Source organism: Ranitomeya imitator, chromosome 5 (genome assembly GCF_032444005.1).
Source record: "Ranitomeya imitator isolate aRanImi1 chromosome 5, aRanImi1.pri, whole genome shotgun sequence".
Lineage (NCBI taxonomy): Eukaryota > Metazoa > Chordata > Amphibia > Anura > Dendrobatidae > Ranitomeya > Ranitomeya imitator.
The window spans coordinates 436,978,622-436,991,396 of record NC_091286.1 but is presented as its reverse complement, the minus strand read 5'-3'; the positions used below and the strand labels follow the sequence as shown (position 1 = coordinate 436,991,396).

The 12,775-nt window shown below is 45.8% G+C and overlaps 1 protein-coding gene across 1 annotated transcript in view; it reads left to right on the top strand.

Moving 5' to 3' along the window:
- The window catches only part of LOC138638117 (probable cation-transporting ATPase 13A4), a 627,752-nt gene that overhangs the window by 404,035 nt on the left and 210,942 nt on the right, over positions 1 to 12,775 (top strand). The window contains exon 18 of the mRNA XM_069727139.1: positions 11,026 to 11,150. Within this exon, the coding sequence (XP_069583240.1) occupies positions 11,026 to 11,150 (125 nt within the window). The remainder of the gene's footprint in view (positions 1 to 11,025; positions 11,151 to 12,775) is intronic.

Sequence of the window (12,775 nt, the reverse complement as noted above, 5' to 3'; positions counted from 1 at the left end):
CACTTCATCATCCTCAGCAGCAGCATCTTTTTCATCAACTTCTTCTTCACCTTATTCATCTTCTTCTTCACCTTCTTCCTATTATGCTTTTTTAAAAATTCTTCATATTCTTCTCATTCAACTCTTCTTCTTCTTCATATTCAACTTCATCATCTCCTTCATATTCCTCTTCATCAAAATCTTATGTGTGACAGGCATTACTGTAGTTGTTATCTATCAAAGTTTGAAGATTACACCTTCTGTTCTGCCTGTCACAAAAGATTTAAAACAGGATTTGTCCGCGTTCAGTTTGGCCTGCAGCAGCAGGTTTTTTCCAGGGGGACCACGAGGAGGAACGGACTCACCCCCATAAACAGCTTAGTCTTCTTCTGCTTATAATTTAGATAATATCTTTTTGCTCTGATTTTTAGTCTCATACTTAATGTTCTTCTGCTTTTTGTTCTGCAGCTTCTTGTTCTTTTGCTTCTTGGTCTTCAGGGTAGTCATGCTTAGGGTCTTGAACTTGGAATTGTAGCAGGAGGAACAAGAAGGCTGAGGAACTGCTGAGAACCAGCTAACGGTACTGGAATATGGATGGCTACCTGAAGGTGCAAGAGCCAATGGCATGACCGAGGACCAGCTGATGGAACTGGAACCCGGTTACTAAGCAGGAGGTACCCGTGCCACAAAGCACTACGAAGGACCACCTGACATTGGTGGAACTCGGATACCCAGAAGGAGGCACCTAAGCCTAAGGTTCTGCCCAGAACCAGCTGACGGTGCTGGAATCAGGATGGGGAGCAGAAGCTAAAAGAGCAAAAGACACTGCCGAGAAGCAGCTGACGGTACTGGAACCCGGATGGCTACCCGAAGGTAGAAGAGCCAATGGCATGACCTAGGACCAGCTGATGGTACTGGAACTCGGTTACTATGCAGGAGGTACCCTTGCCACAAAGCACTACCAAGGACCACCTGATGTTGGTGGAACTCGGATACCCAGAAGGAGGCACCTAAGCCAAAGGCTCTGCCCAGAACCAGCTGACGGTGCTGGAACCAGGGGGACCTAGTCAAGATTGTGTTGCCAAGAACCAGCTAACGGTGCTGGAACTCAGGAAGCAGAAGGTCCACAGTAAAAGCAAAAATAGGTACGCCGCGAGCTGGCCGCATTTACCGAAAACCAACAGTCCTACAGGGGGAGCTTGTCCTATTGGCACTACAGAACCAGCCTTGATTACCACTTCCCGCAGCCCACATAGGAAGCACCTAAACAGCAGGCACCATGGAGTCGGCTAACCCGACCGCAACACGACAGGACAAAGTTTTTGTAGGCTAAGTGACCTTGACACTACCCGGAAACAGCTGGCATGCTGGAACCAGGCTGGGCAGGAGGGAGTACCGGTGCCAAAGACACTGCCGAGAACCAGCTGACGGTACTGGGACCCGGATGCATTGCCCAAGGAGCAAGAGCCAATGGCACGACCGAGGACCAGCTGTCGGTACTGGATCCCGGTTACTAAGCAGGAGGTACCCGTGCTACAAAGCACTACCAAGGACCGCCTGACGTTGGTGGAACTCGGATACCCAGAAGGAGGCATCTAAGCCAAAGGCTCTGCCCGGAACCAGCTGACGGTGCTGGAACCAGGATGGGGATCAGAAGGTAAAATAGCAAAAGACACTGCCGAGAACCAGCTGACGGTACTGGAACCCGGATGGCTACCCGAAGGTAGAAGAGCCAATGGCACGACCGAGGACCAGCTGTCGGTACTGGAACCCGGTTACTAAGCAGGAGGTATCCGTGCTACAAAGCACTACCAAGGACCGCCTGGCGTTGGTGGAACTCTGATACCCAGAAGAAGGCACCTAAGCCAAAGGCTCTGCCCGGAACCAGCTGACGGTGCTGGAACCAGGGGGACCTAGTCAAGATTGTGTTGCCAAGAACCAGCTAACGGTGCTGGAACTCAGGCAGCAGAAGGTCCACAGTAAAAGAAAAAATAGGTAGGCTGCGAGCCGGCCGCAGTTACCGAAAACCAACAGTCCTACAGGGGGAGCTTGTCCTATTGGCACTACAGAACCAGCCTTGATTGCCACTTCCCGCAGCCCACATAGGAAGCACCTAAATGGCAGGCACCATGGAGTCGGTTAACCCGACCGCATCACGACAGGACAACGTTTTGGAGTCTAAGTGACCTTGACACTACCCAGAAACAGCTGGCGTGCTGGAACCAGGCTGGGCCGGAGGCAGTACCCGTGCCAAAGACACTTCTGAGCTGCAACAGGTGGTGTTGCAGCCCAGGCATTACATGACAGAGTGTAGGCTGAGGCCTAATTGGAGCAAGTTGAAAGGGAACCTTTAACCCGCCCCCAGACATTAGCAACTTAAAAGGCCACCTTGTACAGCCCTAACACTGCACAAGGAAAAGGTGGCTCTTTTAGTTATGCTCCTTGCACACGCAGAACTAAACACTTATAAAATGTGTTCCCTGATACCAAGAAACCATACCGGAGGTGGAACTTTCCTTCGTAATGAGACGCAGCACAGCCGGCATCCTGGCCCCATTGGCGCCGGGTAAAGCCTCTTCAGCGTTGTTTGAATCTGTCACGGAGCCCGCACTGTTATGGTAAACCTTGGCCATGCGCTGTTAGCGCTGCTCGTCTTCTGACATCATTTGGTGTCAAGCTGACTGCGCCTGTGCGGGCGCGCTGCTAGAGATCACGGCCCGCAGTGTCTTCTGATTTTGTCACACTGTGGGCCTGGGATTCATGTAACATTGAATTCCACCTGGTGGGGAGGTCACATATGATGCGATGTTCCGGAAGACGGAATCGGCGCTGCAGAGTTGCAATGCGCGATCTGGCCATGCTGGAACGCCGCAAGTGAGCACACTCAAGGCGGTCCTTGTGCAGCAGTGCATCAAGATCTGGATAGTCCTTCAGAAAACTCTGCACAACCAAGTTGAGCACATGTGCCAGACATGGGATGTGAGTGACGTTGCCAAGGCCCAGAGCTGCCACCAGATTTCGGCCATTGTCACACACTACCATGCCTGGCTGGAGATTCGCGGGCATAAACCATATGTCAATCTCCTGATTGATGGCATTCCAGAGCTCCTGCGCTGTGTGGCTTCGATTCCCCAAAGAAATTAATTTAAGTACAGCCTGTTGACGTTTGGCCACAGCTGTGCTCATATCGGTCGTAACAGGTAAGCATTCACGGGTCAAAGTGGAGGTAGACCGTGACGGCTCCTGCAGCGTTGATTCTGAGGAACTGAAGTATGAGGAGAAGTCAATGTGTACAGACTGGATTCCTGCAATTCTTGGCATTGGCAGTACACGTACAGCGCCACTCGCCAGATCTGTACCCAGCTCCACAACATCGTCCCTGTCCATGGTGACTGGTCCACGCATCGGTGGTGAGGTGGACCTTGCCACTAATGGCGTTTAGTAGCGCATGTTTGATGTTTCCCTCCACATGCTTTTGCAGGGCAGGGATGGCTTGCCTGCTGAAATAAAAGTGGCTGGGTACATTGTATTGTGGGACTGCCAATGCCATCAAGTTATGGAAGCTGTCAGTCTCCACCAGCCTGAGTGAGAGCATTTCAAGGGACAGAAGTTTTGCAATGCCTGCATTCAGAGCCTGTGCTCGTGGGTGGTTTGCCGAGAATGGCTGCCTTTTCTCCCATACCTGTGCTACTGATGGCTGTAGACTGGGCTGGGAGTGTGAGGATGACTGGGAACGTGGTGCTGTGGGTGGAATTACACTGGGTCTCTAGACAACAGTGCCAGAGGTTCTTCCATGGCAATCCTGTGAGGAAGCCGAACCAGCAGTGTGTGAGCTGGAGGAAGAGGCAACAACATGAGCTGAAGAGGTGGTAGGTGACGCTGTAGGTTGGCCTAGGTCTTCAGTGTGTTTTTGTAACTCCACCGCGTGCTTGGTCCGCACATGTTTCCACATATTTGAGGTATTGAGGTTGCTGACATTTCTACCTCATTTGATTTTCTGACGACACAGCTTGCATTTGACAAAGCAAATGTCATTTGCAACTGTGTAAAAAAAAAAGGACCAGGCACTGCAAGTCTTGAGAGCGTCCGCTTTGGCTTTTGGAAGAGGCATGCTCCTAATGGGTGCTGAAGTCTAGGCTACAGGCACCGCAGTCTTCCCCCTCCCTCTCCTGGCCGTTTGGGGAATCTCTTCCTCAGAGCTGCTCCCACCACCTTCCTGTTCCTCACGCCATGATGGGTCGAGGACCTCATCATCTACGCTACCCTCTTCCACCAACTGCTTCTCCTGGGTAGTCTCGGCAGCATAGTACGCACCAGAAACTGGCACCTGAGTCTCATCATCAGATGTGTACTGAGAAGTGGTAACCGGAGGCACTGTCCCACCCACCTCTTCTGATTCAGAGAGACAAAGCTGTTGGGCATCACTGCATACAGCCTCTTCTTCTGATTCTCGAATGCTGCTTGGCTGGCCCCCTGTTTCCAAGCCAAGAAATTCAGAGAACAGAAGTAGAGATGGCTCCTGTCCTGGACTCTCAGACTGCCTGGGCAATTTGGCAGGTGGTGAAGAGACAGATGGTTGCTCTTCAGTGCTCTGTGCCTGAGAGGATGTGGCACTAATTGAAATCGATGTGTTAGCTGCCATCCATCCGACAACAGCTTCAATTTGTTCATCCCACAGCAGCGGGGTACGGCGAGCTCCTACAAAGCTGCGTATGAAGGTCTGCTCCCTGCTAAAACTGGGGGATGATGAGTTACAGGTGCTCGCAGCAGGCACAGAATCACCACGTCCTCTTCCTGCTCCACGCCCACGTGCCTTACTCAGTGCCTTCTTCATTGTGATAGACTGATAAAGATAGGCAGAAAAGTACTAACGGCTTAGTGTGCTTATTCCTGAACAGCTGCTAACAGGTATAAGAAACACTTATTTTATGAAGTGGCCTACACAACAGTAAAGTGGAGTGTTTGGTAAACTTTGGGTTTGTTTCGCAGAACAGACAATACAGAGTGAGCGCTGTACTCACACACAGACCGTGCAGACAGCCGTGAACGGCACTGCAAGGCCAAGAAAAGCTCCTCTATCTAATCCTATATAGTGTTTTTCCATAATCTAGTGGGATACGGATGGAAAGACACTAATAGGATATTATTGAAAAAATGTGCAGCTGGCTGCACTAATTGCAGTTTAAGACAATGGATTCAGCAGTATGAGGCAGTGACGCACCCTGAGCTGAACACAACCGGCTGTGGCTGCGGCCAGACTACAAAGCGAGCTGCACTCACACACAGACCATGCAGACAGCCGAGAACGGCACTGCAAGGCCAAGAAAAGCTCCTCTATCTAATATATAGAGTGTTTTTCCACAATCTAGCAGGATACAGATGCAAAGCCACTAATGTAGGATATATTTGAAAAAATGTGCAGCAGGCTGCAGTAATTGCAAAAAAAGACAATGGATTGAGCAGTATGAGGCAGTGAAGCACCCTGAGCTAACCAGGACCGGCTGTGGCTGTGGACAGACAACAGAGCGAGCTGCACTCACACACACAGACCTTGCAGACAGCTGTGAACAGGCAAAAGCAAGGTTCTCACACAGCAGGTGCTAAATTAGCCTGGGTTAAGCACAATGAAGCAAATCGCTATCTCTAAACTGGCCCTCAGTCAGAACACAGCGTCCTGTCTCTAACTGAATTCACAGCAGAGTGAGCCCAAAATGGTGGCGGTGACTTTTATAGGGCGTCGTGACATAATTTCAGCAGCCAATCACAGCCATGCCAGTAGTTACATGCCCACCATGCAAAACAGGATGTGCCCACACTTAAAATCATTCCTCATTGGCTGATTTAAATAAAACCGGGAGTTTGCATGATGGGAATTTCTGATTCCGGTTTCCAATATACTGAAAGTATCGGAACTCGGAATCGGAATTCTAATACCGCAAATAGGGTTGAGCGACCTTTACTTTTATAGGATCGGGTCGGGTTTCACGAAACCCGACTTTTTCAAAAGTCGGGTCGAGTGAAATCGGCCGATCCTATAAAAAAGTCGGGGTCGGGGTCAGACGAAACCCGAAACCCAATGCAGTGCATTGGGTTTCCATGGTTCCCAGGGTCTGAAGGAGCGGAAACTCTCCTTCAGGCCCTGCGATCCATATTTTAGTGTAAAATAAAGAGTTAAAATAAAAAATATCGCAATACTTACCGTCTGACGCGCCCTGGTACCAACCGGGAACCTTCCTTCCTTAGAAACAGCCTTCCAGGACCTTGCGGTGACGTTCGCAGTGACGTCGCGGCTTGTGATTGGCCGCGCGGCCGCCCATGTGACCGCTCGCGCGGCCAATCAGAAGCCGTGACGTCACCGCGACGTCACTGAAGGTCCTGGAAGGGCTGATTCTTAGGAAGGAAGGCTGCCGGAAAGAAGTAGGGCGCGTCCGAGGGTGAGTATATTCCTATTAGGTATATACTCACTCTCGGACGCGCCCTGCTTCTTTCCGGCAGCCTTCCTTCCTAAGAATCAGCCCTTCCAGGACCTTCGGTGACGTCGCGGTGACGTCGCGGCTTGTGATTGGCCGCGCGAGCGGTCACATGGGCGGCCGCGCGGCCAATCACAAGCCGCGACGTCACCGCGTACGTCACCACAAGGTCCTGGAAGGCTGTTTCTAAGGAAGGAAGGTTCCCGGTTGGTACCAGGGCGCGTCAGAGGGTAAGTATTGCGATATTTTTTATTTTAATTCTTTATTTTACACTTAAATCTGAATTCCGATACCAATTCCCGATATAAACATATCGGGAATCGGTATCGGAATTCCGATTCTAGATTCAAAAGATCGCTGACTTCATGGCCGACCCCACACAGGGGTCGGGTCGGGTTTCACGAAACCCGACTTTGCCAAAAGTCGGAAACTTTTGAATATTTTCGAATCGTTTCGCTCAACCCTAACCGCAAATATCGGCCGATACCCGATACTTGCGGTATCGGAATGCTCAACACTACTCACCACACATCTAGATAAGTTCATTAGGGTGTCTACTTTCCAAAATGGGGTCACACTTGGGGGGTTTCCACAATTTAGGCACATCAGTGGCTCTCCAAATGAGACATGGCATCCCATCTCAATTCCAGCCAATTTGGCATAGAAAAGTCAAATGGCGCTTCTTCTCTTCTGAGCTCTGCCTTGCGCCCAAACAGTGGTTTACCCCCACATATGGGGTATCCGCGTACTCAGAACAAATTGTGCCAGAACTTTTGTAGTCCAGTTTCTCCTGTTACCCTTGGAAAAATAAAAAATTGGGAGCGAAAAATCATTTTTGTGAAAAAAATAAGATTTTTTATTTTTACGGCTCTACATTATAAACTTCTGTGAAGCATTTGGGGGTTCAAAGTGCTCACCCCACATCTACATAAGTTCCTTAGGAAATCTACTTTCCAAAATGGTGTCATTTTGGGGTTTTTTCACTGTTTAGGCACATCAGGGGCTCTCCAAAGTGACATGGCGTCCTATCTCAATTCCAGCTAATTTTGCATTGAAAAGTCAAATGGCGCTCCTTCCTTTCCGAGCTCTGCCATGTGCCCATACAGTGGTTTACCCCACATATGAGGTATCGGCATACTCAGGACAAATTGTACAACAACTTTTGAGGTCCAATTTCTCCTGTTACCTTTGGTAAAATAAAACAAATTGGATCGGAAGTACATTTTTTGTGAAAAAAAGTTAAATGTTCATTTTTTTTTAAACATTCCAAAAATTCCTGTGAAACACCTGAAGGTTTAATAAACGTATTGATTGTGGTTTTGAGCACCTTGAGGTGTGCAGTTTTTAAAATGCTGTTACACTTGGGTATTTTCTATCATATAGATCCCTCAAAGTGACTTCAACTGTGATGTGGTCCCTAAAAAAATGGTGTTGTAAAAATGAGAAATTGCTGGTCAACTTTTAACATTTATAACTCCCTTACAAAAAAAACATTTTGGTTCTAAAATTGTCCTGATGTAAATTAGACTTGTGGAAAATGCTACATATTAAGTATTTTGTGTGATTTAAGGGCATGAAAATTCAAAGTTGGAAAATTGCGAAATTTTCACAAATAAACTCAAGGAAATTTTACTATTATCATTGTTAGGTGTCGAGTTTCCCCCGCTGCACAGGGGGAATCTCAAACCACCTCTGCTGTGGTCTCCCTTTCTTCTCCAACTGCATTGGAGTCTGCTCAGCAGAGACGTCGGTCCCAGCATCTGGCTCAGTCAGATACTCTGCGCTTGGTTGCTGCTACTCTTCCAGGCTCAGCTGTTGTAGCCAGTACTGGTCAGTGGTGAGCAGACGCCTCTGGGACTAAGTCCTGCTTTTCCCCTTCTGAGCATGCCCAAAGGAAGACTTCTCATTGGAGTTCGGGGGTCACATGCTCAGGTCCTGTAGCCACTCCCATTGGTCCTCTAGGAAGGTCCTTGTCTGCTGCAGCTATAAAAGGTTCACATGGCCTCACGGCGATGCGCTCGTATCAGCTTATGTTATGAGCTTTGCTATTTGGTGGTCATGTCTGCTTGTGGTTAGGTTTGACTGAAATAAGCCCCTAGAATACTGGCACCTCCGGTGATGAGTTTTGTGTGTTTGAATTCAGGGCAAGCGTAAAACCACTAGAATTCTGGCTCCATCGGAGAGTTGTTTGTGTGTTAAGCTGACTGCATGACCACTAATTGCTTTCTGCTCTGTTAGGTAGCTGTGATCCTCTGTGAGGTTAACAGGGCATAGCATTTTCCTTTCTAGGTGACTCTGTGAAGAAACAGAGTTCGCTTATACCGCCATATGGTGCCACCAATTGCTAGCAGTGTCAGAATCACCGGGATCCTTTGAAGCGTTCCATAGTTATAACCTCATAAAGGGACAGTGGTCAGAATTGTAAAAATTGGCCCGGTCTTGCATGCAAATCACTCTGTGGGTAAAGGGGTTAAATCACCCCCTTTTTGCCCCATTCAAAATAAAAAAATAAAAAAATAAAACCTATACATATTTGGTATTGCCGTATTCAAAGTCATCTGATCTATCAATAAAAAAAAAATTAACCTGATCCCTAAACGGCGTATCGAGAAAAAAATTCAAAATGGCAGAATTACATGTTTTTGGTCAGCATGACATTGCATTAAAATGTAATAACAAGTGATCAAAAGAACGTATCTTCACTGAAATGGTATCATTAAAAACTTCAGCTCGGTGTGCAAAAAATATGCTCTGACCCGACCCGAGATCCCAAAAAATGAAGATGCTATGGGTCTCGGAAAAATGTGCAATTTTTTAAAGCAAATTTTGGAATTTTTTTTTACCACTTAGTTTAAAAAGAACCTAGACATGTTTAGTGTCTTTGAACTCGTAATGAACTGGAAAATCATAATGGCATGTCAGTTTTAGCATTTAGTGAACCTATCAAAGAAGCCAAACAAAAACAAGTGTGGGAATGCACTTTTTTTGCAATGTCACCGCACTTGGAATTTTCTTTCCTGTTTTCTAGAAAACTTCATGGTAAAATCATTGGTGTTATTCAAAAGTACAACTTGTCCCATAAAAAAGCCCTCACATGGCCATATTGGCAGAAAAATAAAAAGTTATTGCTCTGGGAAGGAAGGGAGCGAAAAACGAAAACATAAAATCAATAAAAGCTTAGGGGGTTAAGAGGTTAATCATTTTTTTTTACTTTCCAATTGCTTTAATAGTCTCTGTGGGAGGCCAGAAGCTGAGATCATCCGATTGCCTGTGCTACACATAGTGGAGTTTCAGCTCTGCTGTGTGTAGCTAGAATTATCACGTGCTATCAGTGTCGGCCACTGGGCGCTGCTCATAGCAATCTGGCAATAACAACCACAAAGTTCTCCTGCAGACCATAGTTTTCATACTAACCCATCAGCAGCCCACAGTCATGTGACTCGGGTGCCGATGGGCAGAGTTTGTGACGCTTTTCTGGTGCAATCATGTTAAATGCAGCTTTCAGATCGCGATTCCACCCATGGATGTTATGGTCACATGTAAGCTGATCAAATCAGCTGACATGTGCCGAAAAAGTAGCAAACAAGGGGAGGCGACCTTAGACGTACCTATATTTCTAAGGCTGGAAAGGGGTTAAAGGGAACCTGACAGCTAATACACTGCAGCATTTCTGAGAGAAACAAACTTCATAAGCTGCCAAAGAGACTAGCCAGACAGGGAGGTTCCTGGTGGCTTCACCTTACCCACTCCCCTTGAGTGACAGGTTTGTCTCTGCCTGGGTTTCTACAAAGAGACCTGTTTCTCCAAAGGTAGTTGGTGGGTCTTAAGCTGACAAGGGTCCACTATTAATTGACTAGTCTCCTGTGTCACTTGATCCCCGGTGACTTTTAAAGTATGTTTTTCTCTGAAATGTTGCAGCATATCAGACTCAAACATACCTGGCTGAAATCATACAATCCAAAAAAAGAGAAAAAAATCCAGCTTCCAAAAACTTACAAATTTATTCAGGATAAAAGGCAAAGTCCATTCCAATCCAATAAATTACATAGTGAAGAGTAGCAAGCAATGCGTTTCGAACAATGGTATGTTCTTTCTCAAAGCACAAAGGGCTTTGAGAAAGAACATACCATTGTTCGAAACGCGTTGCTTGCTACTCTTCACTATGTAATTTATTGGATTGGACTGGACTTTGCCTTTTATCCTGAATAAATTTGTAAGTTTTTGGAAGCTGGATTTTTTTCTCTTTTTTTGGATTGCTTGCTCACGTGATGACTACACGTTATCTGTGCTTCCCCACAACACATGCCGACAGGTGAGCTGGTATATATTTTTTCTTTTTTCTGCTATATGCTGAAATCATACAGCCAGTATCTTAGTGCGCATGGATCGGCCACATGGACCAGCTTTTAGATTTCCTTTAATTGCAAGAAAGTAATTGCCCGTTGAGTACTACTCAACAAAGGGAGAATAAGTGACAGAGGAAGCTAAATGCTGGACAAGTACTACTCAAAGATAATGACATGAATGAAGGAGACAACTTTACAGCTGTTTTAATGAAAACATTTTATCTTAAAAGGGAAGTAGTGGAGCGTGACCTTACATTTCTTGGCCTACTGATCTTTGAAAATCAACTTAAACCAGAGACCAGTTCAGCACTGCAGGAACTCATTGAAGCCAATATTAGGACTGTCATGGTCACAGGTATCTTTTTGCTCATTTATTTATTATTATATTCCTGGAACTTGCTTTTGGGTAAATTCATAGTTATGGGTGTTACATTCACAAATATTAAATTGTATAAATAAGGAAATATGCTACATTTGTTTTTATGGCAAAAACAGATATGTCTTAATATATATTTTAAACGTATGTGGTAAAATTGTAGTTTCTATTTAAAGGGAACCTGTCACCTGAATTTGGCGGGACCGGTTTTCGGTCATATGGGCAGAGTTTTCGGGTGTTTGATTTGATTCACCCTTTCCTTACCCGCTGGCTGCATGTCGGCCGCAATATTGGATTGAAGTTCATTCTATGTCCTCCGTAGTACATGCCTGCGCAAGGCAAGATTGCCTTGCGCAGGCGTGTACTACGGAGGACATAGAATGAACTTCAATCCAATATTGCGGCCAGCATGCAGCCAGCGGGTAAGGAAAGGGTGAATCAGACACCCGAAAACTCCGCTCATATGACCGAAAACCGGTCCCGCCAAATTCAGGTAACAGGTTACCTTTAAATAGTAGTGAAAAAAATGTTTAAACTGGATGTTATTGGTGTTACCAAAAATAAACCTAGAATCCTGTACAGAGTAAGAAAAGCTACAAACTATGTGAACCGGACAATAATTATATATTTTTTGATCAGATGTAGTTAACATCCCATGTTGTAATATTAGATGTTTGTCATTATTTCATTTTTTTTTTTTACAAAAGCATAATTGGACTGTTATTGGTGTTAGAGGAAATGTTACAGGGGTTACACAGTCCAAATGTTTTAGCTTCCTGAGGCTTCTAAAAGCAATACCCTCTATTTTAGACACATTTAAGACACTGATTGTCCTTTAAAATGCTTTTAAAATATTTACAGTGGGGAAAATAAGTATTTGATCCCCTGCTGATTTTGTAAGTTTGCCCAATGACAAAGACATGAACAATCTATTATTTTAATGGTAGATTAATTTTAACATTGAGAGATAGAATTAAATTATATACATTTATTTGCATTTTGCAGTGAGAAATAAGTATTTGATCCCCTACCAACCATTATGATTCCTGGCTCCTACAGACCAGTTAGACGCTCCTAATCAACTCGCTACCTACATTAAAGACAGCTGACTTACATAGTCACCTTTATAAAAGACTTTTGTCCACAGGCTCAATTAATCAGTCAGACTCTAACCTCTACAATATGGGCAAGACCAAATAGCTGTATAAGGATGTCAGGGACCTGCACAAAGCTGGAATGGGCTACAAAACCATAAATAAGATGCTAGGTGAGAAGGAGACAACTGTTGGTGCAATAGTAAGAAAATGGAAGAAATGCAAAATGACTGTCAATCGACATAGATCTGGGGCACCATGCAAAATCTCCCATCATGGGATATCCTTGATCCCGAGAAAGGTGAGAGATCAGCCTAAAACTTCACGGGGAAACTTGTTAATAATCTTAAAGCAGTTGGGACTGCAGTCACCAAGAAAACCATTGCTAACACATTAAGCCATAAAGGTTTAAAATCCTGCTGTGCCCGCAAGGTTCCCCTGCTCAAGAAGGCACATGTGGAGGCCCATCTAAAGTTTGCCAATGAACACCTGGAAGATTCTGTGAGTGAT